The sequence below is a fragment of the Phyllobates terribilis genome, unplaced genomic scaffold (assembly GCF_046119375.1).
Source record: "Phyllobates terribilis strain yellow unplaced genomic scaffold, ASM4611937v1 Scaffold_7__3_contigs__length_470593459, whole genome shotgun sequence".
NCBI lineage: Eukaryota > Metazoa > Chordata > Amphibia > Anura > Dendrobatidae > Phyllobates > Phyllobates terribilis.
The window spans coordinates 56,937,687-56,951,395 of NW_027362767.1; the positions used below are offsets into that span (position 1 = coordinate 56,937,687).

The window sequence follows — 13,709 nt, forward strand, 5'->3', positions numbered from 1 at the left end:
TGTATATTTAAAAAGGTTTTACATATTCATTCTTTTAATTAGTATTAAACATAGGATTAGGATGAGACTGTATTTAGAAGATCACACTTCGAAATATGATCCTACAGAGATCCACTTGAGACCCTTATAAAAAGTTGTTTTCCCGAATCCGCCCGTTGGAATTGGACTCCTCGAAAACAAAATATCAAGTCTTATGACATATGGAGTTAAAGTCTGTAACAATTCTGAACAAAATTCTGCACCTCCTCACCCCCAATTCTAGCCCGAGATATGATAACATATGTAAAGTCATACAAACCCAAAATTCAGGCTTTCAAAACTTTAGAAAATCAATTAAAAAAAAAAAAAAAATTAAGATAATTCAAAACTTATTTTTAATTCACTAATGTAGGTAGCACTTCAAAAGAACACCAAAGAAAATAAATATCTTAAGATGCAAGGTAAGAAAAAAAAACAACAGATTTGGATCACTTGAAATGGAAAGAACCAGCAAGGTTTGGAAGAGTGAAGGAAAGCAGAAGCCATAGAGCCAGTATAGGATCCACAGGGAACACTAGTAAGCTTATTAACCAATGACTTGGGCAGTCCAGTGTGATAGATAGGATAGTTTCATATATTGAGACATTGCTGCCTATAGTTTAGAGTCTGTGTGATGCCAATATCAGCACCTGAACCATTATTGTCTGCAAGAGGCGTGAAGGATAACTCGCACCTCCCAACTGAAAGAGGGACACAAACACAGGACATGTCTCCCTCCACATACACACAAGCATCCCATGTCCCGCTGTGTTCTGTCACATCGCAGCTCCTCTGAGCTGGTCTAGTCCTGCAACCTGAGACTGTCACATTACATAGAAGTCCTTTACCATCCACCCAGACTGAATGGTGGAGTAGAGATGAGAAGTTTTCCTGAGAGCAGATACACAGTTGAAAAATAGAAGTATACCCCGAACCAGCTCTCCAATTTTTGAACCTTCGTTTTGGATGGTTAGGATGGAAAAAACTGAGCAGCAATTTATCCATCTTGAGACTGTATAGGAGTCTCAGGATGGTGCTGTACAGGGTGGCAGTGAGCTGTGGCTGACAAAACAAGAACAAAATGAGACATTTAAAAATCACAGAGAGCAGATAGGAAATCCCGAGTGAAGGGGAGCTAAAGAAAAACAGGAAAGTGGGGGATTTCTTAAAGGAAGATGTAGTTATTTTTTGTTTTGTTTTTACTTTCTCGTCCTTAAAAAAAAAAAAAAAAAAAAAAAAAAAAAAAAAAAACTGGTGCAAAGATTAACTTTTCCTAGGATGAGCATGTTAAACTGGCCATACCATGGAATAGTGATTGCAGAGTTGTACAATTTTTTTTACAACTTCTTTTCTTGTAAAAGCTTAGATAATAATTCATGTGACGTCCAAGGAGATAGTTTCTCTAGGCGAGCATTTCTTCCCTTGCATGCAGTTGACTAATCATAAGCAGGCAGCAACATACGGAGGTGGGGAACACCTTGGAGCAGCAAGAAGAGTCCTGTTCTCATTGCAGAGCTGTGTGTGATTACATACACCTTCCATTAGGACAGTAAATGCAGAGGGTGGTGGGGCAGTACAGCAAAGCGGAGTTTTGCCTCAGACATCTGCAGCTCTCCTCTCACAGCACTGTCCGCTCTGCTGTATACCTCCTCTCTCCCCACACTGGCGGGTGTGAGATGAAAGCAGGTGTTCCTAATTTTTGCTCTATTCCTGGCACTTTGATTTTATTGCAGAGCTGTGTGTGATTATACACTGTCATTACATCTCACACAGGCGAAAAAAACCTGTTCTAAGCTTCACAATAGCTCTCCAAAAAAAAAAAAAGTTAATGGAGTGGTCATTTAAACTGGTCACCAGGTTTTCCAAAATATAAACAAAGGCCACCACTGAGATTTAAGAGGGCTGTGTGGAGGACATTGTGCACAACGTCATCCACATGAAGTAGGGAAGGAGGATGGCGTTTGTGGGGAGAGGAGGCGCAAAGCAAGACTAGCGATGCCCATCGGACCAGACAGCCTGTGGGGTGATGGACACGGACAGGTGGTGAAAAGAAAGAAAATATCTCAAAGGCTGCAAAGAAAAGAGTTTATAGAAAGATCGGAAAAGATGATATATTAGCTACTGAAATCCTCAGCACCCTGGATACAGACAGACCTCACATTCAGCCTGTATTACTGAGAGAGACACTCTTACAAGAGAAAAATCTAACACTTAAGATCAAGCTGAAAACTGTATCAGGGGGTCTAAAAATTAATAAAAAAAAAACCTGCAAATGTGTATGCAGCCTTTACGTTTCCTGGGGAAAGAGTACATCATCCCAAGCAAATCTGAAATCCCTGTCCTCAGGGATGCCAATCAGGCAACAGTGGGTGGGATTAGACCAGGGACAGCTTGACTCATCTTCCAAATGTCTCCCCCTCCTTAAATGCAAAAATGTTATTAGCATACAGTGATCAAGGGGGATTACTTACAAGTCTGGGAATAGCAACTGTAATACAGGCAAGAATATACAAACATGTGAATTAGCCCTTGTAAAAAAAAAAAAAAAAACACAGGACTGAGGCTTCTGACAGGTTCCTTTTAATGGTGTCCTTTTGCCATTTTTGCCTTTATGTAGTCAGCAACTTTTTCAGATACTTACCATCAATGGCTCACACAGGCAATTGGGCTTGATAATACATATAGTCTTTTCTATTAAAATAACAATCCAATAAAAGACAGCAATTAAGTGCAATCATATCCAAATTAAGAGTAAAAAAAAAAAAAAAAAATCCATAAGTGGGGGGAAAAAAAATTCTCAATTTAATATATTTTAAATAGGAGGAAAATAAAAAGTTATGGTCGTGACTTTGCCAACAATTTATTAACAACAAAACGTGATAAAAAGAGAAAGTACATACAGATGAATACAAACATGAATGTTCCTAAAAATGCAGATAAACACCCCCCCTCCAATGAGGAAAAGGAAAAAAAAAAAAGAATTATATTTTTTTGCACAAAGTCGTGTCCATCACCTGCTGGAGAATTACCCTGACACAGACATCTGTCCCTTGTTAAACACTTCACAGAAAAAAAAAAAAAAGGCCAGTATTTATCCAATCATTTGGAAAACATTAGTTAAGTCTTAAATTTTACAAAAAGACAAGAGCAGAAAATAAGAAAAAAAATATATATAGATTATACTGAATTCATATCACTTCCAACTAGAGTAACCTGGGACAGAGATGGTAAAAGAAATTCCCTCTCCCACAAATTTTCCTGTGAATTTTTCCCACAGGATTAGATTACAGTCTGATCATTATCGGCACTCCCCTCGGGTGCCAAAACAAACTTTCCCCCAAAGTGAACAACAAATTAGAACATTTTTTTTTTTTTTTTTTTTTTTTAAGTTATGTCAACTCCTGCCTTGAAATGGGATGTAGGTAAGAATGAGAAAAGGCCATCATGTGGAAGGAGGGTGGTAGTACTGTCCGTAATTCCAGGTGTTCTGGTAGTTGTAATGCTGTTGCTGCAAAAAATAAAACAAAGTAATGATAAAATAGAATTTTACCGTTTTTACATGTGTGGGTGACATTTATAAAAGTTACAGGACAGGTTGTCTTTTTTTTTTTAGTCTAGGTCTCCAGGATGACCATGATTTGCCAGAAATGCAATGAATTTTTTGAGAAGGCTGCATGCAACTTTCTTTCCAGCAAACACTGGTGAAGGGCGAGTTGACTCTTGGCATCCCCACCGATCAGCTGTTTGAAGGTTCGGCAGCAAATCTGTTAACCTTACTTTTATTACTGGCTGAGCTTTGTATTGAAATTTTAACTCTTTCAAGAGCAAAAATATCAAGCACAGCTGCTACAAAATGTACAGAGCATGCATGACAAACCATTGCAAAAATCAGAGCAGTGCGGGTCCTTTAAAAAGCTGATCGGCGTGGATCCGACACTTTCAAAATTGATGGTCTATATTAATTTTTACAAACCAGAACACTTCTTCAATCCTCTACTACAGTAAATCTTCATATATAAACCAGATTTTTAGTTTCCCCATTTGCGGTGCATATTGCCTCAGAGGAGCGATCCATTTTATATATTTTTTTGGCTGCAGTACTAGTTTCTTGTCTCAAAAACAGAACATGGCGGGGTCATGATATCATTGAGTACTATGTATTCTTGAGTTGACTTCTCAAAACAGCCTTTAATTATACAGATGAAGAATTATCCAACTTTAACAAACTGTTTCAAAATACTTCTCACATTCAAGATTCCATGTTTGCGGCGGGTGAATGGGATCACTAGATTACGATCTGTGAGCCGCCATCAGCAGAGCGCAGACATCGGAGACGAGTGACCACAGTGCCAGACCCTGGAGTAGACACTTACCTGGTACCAGTTTGCATAGTTATACGCCGGCTGCGAGGCAGCAGTGGTTGTTGCAGCCATCGGAGCAGCTGCCATTACTGCACCGTCCTCCGTGTGCAATCTCTTAGCGTCGGGCTGTTCCAACCTACGAGGAACACAACACATGGCGTATAACACAGGACGAGGCGTATTCAACCCCTAGCGGAGCCTAATGAGATGTATTTATTATACAAACTTGCTGACCGGGGTCAGGCTTGGGTCACTTCTGGTCTCCATATATGTAGCCGATTACTCACCCATTCTCCGCTTTCCTTTTCAGAATTTCTTGCTCTCTCAGAAGCCTCTGGTGCTCATCGTAGGTGGTCAGCAACCTGAAACAAAGGGGATATTTCATTTCTCTTGGATCAGGCAGAACCAAATCATAAATTTATTCCAATCTATAAAAGGGAAAAAAAAGTCTGCAGGGTCCTTACTCATAGTAACAGTACAACATTAAAAGGGGTTGTCCACTACTAAACAGTTTCTTCAGCACTGACGGAACAGTGAAGGCGACAGTTGATCAGTGGCTGTCAAGACCGCGCCGTTCCTCCAATTTAAGGGGATTATCCAACCTCTTTTAGCAGATATTTTGCACGGTTGCCCGTTACCTGCTCCTCCTCAGCGCAGGAAGTGGGCATGGCTTCAGCTGCAAACTACAGTTCCCATCATGCATTGCTGACAAACTATTCTCCCCCTGTATCACCCTGACGGGCAAGTCCCCAGCATTATGTACAGGTCACATTGTGCTTCCGCGCTGCTGAGGCCCGCCCATTAGTAACCTCCTATAATGCCAAGTGCTGAAACTGAGCATGCCCGACCAGCTAAGTGGATCTACGGGACTTAGCTATGGGCAGTGAGTTTTAGGCTTGGACTACACGGCCACGTGTCACGACAGCAGTTCTCTCAAGTCACGATACCAAAATATGTTTTTGCAATCACTATCGCATTTTGCTCTAAATACAACAGAGCTAAGTTGCATGTGGCTTGCATTGAAGTCTATGGAAAATCAGGTGCAGATTGCAACAGAAAATCTAACATTAAAACATACGATTGTTGCAGGTCAAAACGTGACACCATAGTAAATCATTACATCCAACGTTACAATGTGTCGCTGTGTAGCCACAGCGTGAATCCCCACAATCTGGGCCCGTATGTAGTGAGTGTTTGTGTTCTAAACTAGTAAACATATAATTTCTTTATACTGAGGATTGTTTCTGTATGTATTGACTAGAAGAACAGCCCTTCTGCCTGGATACTTTATCACGTGTGTCATGGTGTCTGATCGGGGCTGCATAGAAGAAGCTGCCTCCAGCGCTCATCACAATCACTGGCCGGCACAATGGCAGAAATCACTCTGCCACTTCTGGGAGCTGTCTGCATTCAGGGGTGCTTATAACAGTTTGGGGGGGAGGCTGGGAGACACAAAGCACTTGAAATGGACATTTGGCTTTAAAAGGGGTATTCCCATATTTTAGACCCTATCCCAATATATAGTAGGTGTAGTAATAATATTGGCAAATCCCTCCAATTAAAAGTGTAGTAGAGTTCTTCTAATTAGCTGTTGCTTACCCCATGTGCAGGGCATTGTAGAAGCTTAGGTATCCATGGTTAAGACCACAAATATAGTGACCGCTAGTTCTCTCCTTTTGCCTTCACTCTGCCTTACAAGAACCCAAACCAGACAAAAAGTAAGGATTCTACAGTTTTTCATTACATGGCATTAATGATGGACATACTATAAGCCATGTATGCAGTCTATGATCCTGCTTGTATATATGTATCTATGTTGCACAAACTGTAAATACTACATGTCTCCCAACTCCCTCTCTCTTCTGTCCCCCTCCCTTTCCGTCTCTTCTTTCCCCTCCCCCTCCTTTGGAATTATCTCTGCTTCTAACACTGTTTATTATGAATATTGAATCTCAGGTCTTGTTTCGCTTCCACAGTAGCGACTCTAATGATTGAGGCGCACACAAGGGACAAAAAGTCTTACTGTTACCGTCATCACCCCATGGTTTGAATGTTCTTTTTCTGCTTGTAAACAAATTCTGCACTATTACTATTTGAGCGTGCGATGAATTAATCTGTAACTTTGTTAAAGGTGTTGTCTTTTTTTTTTTTTATTTATTATTATTTTTTTGACTCAATGAAGACCTCCACCCTCCACGATCCCTAAAATGGGGCTGTAAAATAGATGCCCCATAGGAAGAATAGGCGACGCATGAGCATAAGAGCTATATTTCCACTCTATGGGACTGATAGTGTAAAGGCCCCGTCACACTTAGCGACGCTGCAACGATCCCGGCAACGATACGACCTGTCAGGGATCGTTGCTGCGTCGCTTTGTGATCGCTGGTGAGCTGTCAAACAGGCAGGCTCACCAACGATCAGGGGAGCAGCGACATCGTGGAAAGAATCTTTCCACGATGTCCTGCTCCTGGTTACCAGCCTGCTGAAGCAGGGGCAGGCTGGTAACTATGGTAAACATCGGGTTACTAGGGGCACACGCGCACCTAGTAACCCACTGTTTATCATGGTTACCACTCTGCTACAGTGAGCGGGAGGTTACCACTCACTTTAGCAGGCTCGTAACAATGATAAACAATGGGTTACTATGTGCGCGTGTGCCCCTAATAACCCGATGTTTATCATGGTTACCAGCCTGATCGCTGCTCCCGCTGGTCACACACAGCGATGTGTGCTGACCAGCGGGACGGCAACGACCATAAAATGGTCCAGGACACTTTGCAGCGATCAGCAACCTCGCAGCAGGGGCTTGATCGCTGCAAAGTGTCACACATAGCGACATCGCTGGTGAGGTCGCTGTTGCGTCATCAAAACCGTGACACAGCAGCGATCTCGCTATGTGAGACGGGGGCTTAATGCAAGGGCAGCGCTCAGGTATATCCGGAAATGGGTACGCGTGGCCTTCTCTCCAGTCCTAAGGGGCATTTTAGGGCCTCCACAGGTCAGAAACCAACAGATCAAAACGTTACCAGTAATCCCAATGACCGGTAATAACCCTTTGTTACAAGAGATCAGTCCCGATCCCATTAGGCCGCTATAGAGCTGTACTATTGTGCGGACACACGTTTCATGTATGCAGCCGGCTATTGTCTTGCTCTTCCTTATCCCCTGTACTACAGACTTTTTACAGAAACAGCAATTAATAAGATATTAGTCAGCTGCTGTAAGAACTACGGCTAGAAGATCATATCCGCTTATAATGGGGACGGTGCTGTGGCTGCGACACTAGGGTGGATGATCCATAGCCTTGGGGAAGGTGAGGGGGTGGAGGGTGAACTTCGCAAATAACCATTTTCTGTCTCCTTTAACGATTAATTCTTCTTTACCGTAGTGCACAACTTACATACACTTCGTACATCATGGGAGAGTACATTTCCGTATCTCATAGTTAAGGTAATGTACTTACTTATGAACGTCTGAGCCGAAGTCCTCTAAGAACTCCACTTTCCTCTGTGAGAAGGTGATTTTTGTTGTTAGGGACATGGAGCTTTTTATCACTTTATCGAATAGTAACAAGATATTGCTCTCATTCTGTTTCACGTCGCCGCTGAACTCCAGATCGATGAGGTTGAGGTAAAGCTTTGTATTTTCCTGCCAAAGGAAAAAAAAACATAGTAGCTAGTGGGGTCTGGTTTCCCCCGCCCCCCATCATTCAACGGCACAAAAGTTCATTGCGACTTCCCAGGCAACGTCAGATTAGAGGGACAGTTGTCAACATGTTGTAACAGAAGTTACATACAGACAACTTGAGAGTCATCACTATTGCCAGGAGGTCTCTTATCAGAACAGTCCTCAGTCGCTGACAGCACTGGTTGTAATGTACTGGCATTATATGCAAGTGGGAACACATTAGAAAGTACAACAAAAATTAGTATGCATCCAAAGGGATTCATTTTTAAAGGGTATTCTGGCAGGAATCATCGGATAGCCGATTCTCATTGGTGGTTTGACTGCTGGAACCCTGATAGTCAGACCCCCACCGATAAAGTTATCACCCATCTCATGAGTAAATTTAAGGTAGCATTCCAGTAAGAAAAACTACCCACCTACCGAAATACCCCTTAAAAGTTCACACAAGGAAAAAATGTATATTACAAAATATAAAAGCAGCAGATTCGCAGCAAAATTTGCACCGCATTACGGGAGCAGTACAGTGGATGAGATTTTACCAAACTTCATCCATGCACTGCAGTAAAAAAAAATTACCCTCTGCAGTGCTCAGAGTATCAGCAACAAAACTAACATGTGGAAATAACGTCACTGTATCCAAGATTGGTCATCAATGAAAATCAGTCAAGTGAGGTGTGGTAAGGAAGAATCCAACACAGGTGCTCCAAAATATAAAGAATGGCAGCTGGTAATTAAAGGGACATGGTGCTCACTCCCACGCCGCAACCCCCTTGCTTGTAGCCGCGCTCACCCCCCGGCACCGCAGCCCCCTTCCTTGTAGCCATGCTCACCTCCCGGCGCTGCGGCCCCCTTCCTTGTAGATGTGCTCACTCCCATGCCATAGACCCCCTTGCAGCAGCACTCACTCCTGGCGTCGCAGTCCCCTTCCTTGCTTCCTTGTATGTAGCCGCGCTCACCACCGGTCCCCTTCCTTGTAGCCGTGCTCACCCCCCAGCGCCACGGCCCCCTTCCTTGTAGATGTGCTCACTCCCATGCCACAGCCCCCTTCCTTGTAGCTGCGCTCATCCCCTGCCCCCTTGCTTGTAGACAAGCTCACCCCAAAGCGCCAAGGCCCCCTTCATTGTAGCCACGCTCACCTCATGGCGCTGCGGCCCCCTTCCTTGTAGATGTGCTCACTCCCGTGCCACAGCACCCCCCTCGAAGCCGCGGCCCCCTTCCTTGTAGATGTGCTCACTCCCATGCCACAGCCCCCTTCCTTGTAGCTGCGCTCATCCCCTGCCCCCTTGCTTGTAGACACGCTCACCCCAAGGCGCCACGGCCCCCTTCATTGTAGCCACGCTCACCTCCTGGCGCTGCGGCCCCCTTCCTTGTAGATGTGCTCACTCCCGTGCCACAGCACCCCCCTTGAAGCCGCGGCCCCCTTGCTTGTAGCCGCGCTCACCCTCCCTTGTAGCCAAAGCTCACCCCCCCGGTCCCCTTCCTTGTAGCCAAAGCTCACTCCCCCGGTCCCCTTCCTTGTAGCCAAAGCTCACCCCCCCGGTCCCCTTCCTGGTAGCCAAAGCTCACCCCCCCGGTCCCCTTCCTTGCAGCCAAAGCTCACCCCCCCGGTCCCCTTCCTTGTAGCCAAAGCTCACCCCCCCCCCGCCGGTCCCCTTCCTTGTAGCCAAAGCTCACCCCCCCCCCCCGGTCCCCTTCCATGTAGCCGCGCTCACCCCCCCTTCCTCGCAGGTGTGCCCACTCCCGTGTCACAGGCCCCCCCCACCCCTTGAAGACGCACTCACCCCCCCGGGCGCCGCAGCCCGCTTCCTTGTAGCCACGCTCACCCCCCCCCAGCACCGCAGTCCCCTTCCTTGTCGCCGTGCTCACCAATATGACAATGACGGCTGACCATATATCAAAGTCTGCAATCACTATAGCTTAGATGAGGATTGAAGTCACTCACTTTGTCTTTCTGGAGGGCGTCATTTAACACTTTCTTTGCCTTCACCAAATTTTTCAGATGTTTGTAATAGAAGCGAGCGAGCTTAATTGCATAAAACGAGTGCTCGTGCGGGGTTTTAGAGTTTTTCATCGCTTCGGACAAGAGCTCCTCGGCCTCCTTAATGTTCCCGTGCCGCCTCTCTAAGTTGACTCGTCTTAATCGAACCATTGCCAGACCTTCCACAGACTCTTCCAGTGTTTTTAATATTTGTTTTGCGTCATCTACGTTCCCTGCAACGAGAGGGACTATTAGAACAGAGCGCTACAGATGTATATAATCTAATATGGCGGAGAGAAAGTTAGGATCTCTTACCCTGCTGTTCCTCAAATGCGGCCCATAGTAAATGAGCCAAAGGCTTCTTCAGGAGATGTATATGACAGGCTCTGTTGTAGACGTGTCTTGCTCCTTCGGCGCTGTGATGCTCCATGTACTTGGCATACTAAACACAAGAGAGACTCTCCGTTAACGCGTCTAAGAACGATGTAACGTGTGAACAATAAAATTCTTGTTTTAAACCCATTCAGCACCTTTATTGAACCACTAGACTAGACTCTGTAAGGAAGGGCGAAGGGAGGCAACGCTGTTGGCATATGCAGCAGTCAAATCTGGTTGCAAGCAGACCATCCCCTAATGCAATAGATATAGTTATAGATGAACAGAATTCACAAGTATACAGGGTTAGGCACGAGATCAATGTGTCAGACCATATTGCATGAAGGCGGTGCACGCGTCTTACCTTTATCCAGAACTCCTCGTAGCAGGCGCAGGCAATGACACATCTCTCAAACAGGATGACCACTCGCTCGTGGGAGCCGTTTTCCATTTCAAAGTCCAAATACTCCTTCCAGTTATTGATCTGCACTTTCTCCAAAGGTTTCACGTGAAAGTACGGCCTTTTAATCTTTAAAGGAAAGGAACGGTGTAAGTTCAGCATGGCACCACGTCGACCCCCATCCTATGCATACGAGTCTGCGTCTCCACCTTACAACCAACCCCAAGACCAACATGAAACTTACTCCCTCCTCAAAGGCCCATCTTTTGTGGACTTCATTGTCATTGAGGCTGAAGATTTCTTGATGGACTTCAATGATTCGGTGTCTCATGTTCTCCACTTCTGTTGTGCGCTGCAAGACAACAGTAATGTATGAAAAAAAAATAATCAAAACTTTTACGTCACTCATTTATTTGCTTCACGTGTGAGTGACGAGGTGGTTCACTTCTGCACAAATCCGAGGTATACCATTGCCCGCATCGCTAATGTTAATTACTAAAATTTAGACTGCACTGACAGATTTAATTCAGCCAAAAGGGAAGACATGAGTAAGAAATGGCTCTAAAAAAAATCCAGTGATGTCTCCCCCACAACGGTAATGCGGCAAGAGATATTACATGGTAACCAGAATAGGATTGCAGATGTCTAAGTGTCTGCGGCGGATTAAACAGCGACATAAATATAGACCCAAAAGAAACCTTTCCACCCCCATAAGTCGCAGCGATAACACGACTGACGTCGCCTATAAAAGGCTTCTGCGTGCAGCAGATTCAGTTTTGTGCATGATTTTATTAAACAGATTTAGATCTTGCTCTGGACAGACAGATCTTGCACAATAGGAGCGTTGGGAAAAGCGCCTAAGAAGTTCTCAAACCGCTTCCGTGCTCTTTTTGATCCTTATAAGCTGCCAGCGCATGGCATCTGAGCAGTCCCGAATTCACACCAGCCAGACAGTACACCAAGAAGCATCAGAACTAATGTGAATTGTACTGGAGCCGCTCAACAACCAACCACAGCCCCCCAGTATGAGGAGGCTAAATTATGGCCGGACATCCTCTATCTGTAAGAGGCCTCTGCCATCAGCATCTATTATAAAAAACCAGTCGTGAGTTTCTGCATATTATATGCTCCCTCCATGGTGCTACATACCCCTCAGTGTTACAAATAAAAGACTGACCGTCAATTCCAAACAAAACAGGAGTGTACAGGTGCCAACTAAGAGCAGCCATCTCCATATGAAACCAACAAATAAAGTTGCACTGTAACACCATGGCATGAAATATGAATTTTTAATACTGCTCTAGAAAATAGGAAAATTTGAAGATACTTAGCACCTAAGCACACCACCCTTCATAGCAGGATCCTATCTACCCACATAATTGTAGGCTTCAGCCTAGGAGAGGATTCACATTCGATAGGTTCTCAGCAACAAGAATCGCCTTGTGGCGGCTGCTAGGTATACATAAATTGGCCAAAGTATTCTCAATTTTTCCTATTTTCTAGAGCAGTAATGCAATTCAGACTTTATGGTTTCATGCTATAGCGCAGCTTTATTTGTTGACCACTGTCACATACTCGGCTCTCCGTACCTGTGCCGGATCAGCGATGTCCTCGATGCCGGAGGGATATTCCATTTTAGATCCGCTATGATGTTTTACCGATGCCAACTCTTTTCGCAGCTCAATGAATTTTTCAGCGGTAAGAAACACTTTCGGCAAATGGTCTTGTATGTGTTCTTTAAACCTGTGGGTGGGCAATTCACATAGTAAAAAGGTCAAGAAGATGCAAAAGCGTCTAATCAATTGAGGAAGGAAGGTTATACAACCTACTCTTATTCACCCAAGCAGTAAAGCAGCAGTTCATGTCCAGTGGACTCTCCATGAACCCAAAATTAACCCTCTGCAAGAGGCGACACTTCTGTTAATGACAGTGGATTGCAAAGTTAGATGGCTGGCAACATAGGTGTAAAGAAAATATCAAGGGACGAAAAGGTCTACCAATTATTGCATCAAGTAAAATGGTATACACGTTCCTTTCCAAAACAGTCTACAAGGGTTGTCCAGATAGAGGCTGTGGTGCTCCAGCCCATCCCAATGAAAACACTTAGCCACAGCAGCTCCAGGCAATGACGCTGGCCCTGCCGTCTCACTCGCGCCAACCCTGCTGTCTCGTCATTCTAATCATGGGACTGGGACCCCCATTGATCACACACAGATGGCCTGGTGAAGCCCCCTTGCACGCCAGTAGGCTCTCCACTACTCCCTGCCTGCATTGTTCACAAGTAATGCCACAGCTACAATCCATAACCGCTGCAGCAAATCACTAGCCTCAGCGCTCATCCAAAAGTAGACAGCGCTTGGCTGGTAAAGATTACAGTCCACCTATTTACTAAGCGGTTACTTAAGAGTAATTGTTCTGATAGTTACTGTTCGGTAAGAACCCTGTAAAGCATATGGCAGCTCTGTGTTAGGCCTAAGAGCGAGATCCCGCACTTTTACTACGAGGGGACGCGGAGGATTGTGGGATGTCGCCCTGCATGCCAGGACCCACAACCCGGACGGTAGAGCACGATGACTTACTAGAAAGTCAGGCCGTTTCAGCAGACATTAGGGACCCTTCTGAGAGCTTCTGTAAATCTGTGATATTTCTGGGGCTGCCCACCCTTAGGGCACCCTCAGATTGGTGATGGGTAATCTGTAAGGGCTGTAATTGGCTGCAGCAGTCACATGGTACAGACACAGCGGCGGCAGGGAGGAGGCCCTGGAACATCACAGGTTTCAGTATGAAACTTTAACCCTTCAATGATCCAGTTTTAATTTAAGCTCCTTTGCATTTTTCTTCCCATAACAGCCGTATGATGGGCTTTTTTTTTTCCTTTGAGACAAGTTGT

General features: G+C 44.7%; 1 protein-coding gene and 1 non-coding gene across 2 annotated transcripts in view; both read right to left on the reverse strand.

Annotated features, from left to right (window-relative positions):
• Positions 1-2,862: 2,862 nt before the first annotated feature.
• PRPF39 (pre-mRNA processing factor 39) overlaps positions 2,863-13,709 on the reverse strand; it is a 34,973-nt gene continuing 24,126 nt past the window's right edge. Inside the window, exons 6-14 of the mRNA XM_073638583.1 lie at positions 12,409-12,562; positions 11,064-11,171; positions 10,784-10,948; positions 10,360-10,486; positions 10,009-10,277; positions 7,843-8,027; positions 4,667-4,741; positions 4,392-4,515; positions 2,863-3,526 (exon numbers count right to left, since the gene is read on the reverse strand). Of these exons, the coding sequence (XP_073494684.1) occupies positions 3,461-3,526; positions 4,392-4,515; positions 4,667-4,741; positions 7,843-8,027; positions 10,009-10,277; positions 10,360-10,486; positions 10,784-10,948; positions 11,064-11,171; positions 12,409-12,562 (1,273 nt within the window). The 3' untranslated portion in view covers positions 2,863-3,460. The remainder of the gene's footprint in view (positions 3,527-4,391; positions 4,516-4,666; positions 4,742-7,842; positions 8,028-10,008; positions 10,278-10,359; positions 10,487-10,783; positions 10,949-11,063; positions 11,172-12,408; positions 12,563-13,709) is intronic.
• Positions 8,120-8,204, reverse strand: LOC141155629 (small nucleolar RNA SNORD127). Its single transcript, XR_012247556.1, has one exon. It is a non-coding gene; the product is annotated as a small nucleolar RNA SNORD127 (small nucleolar RNA).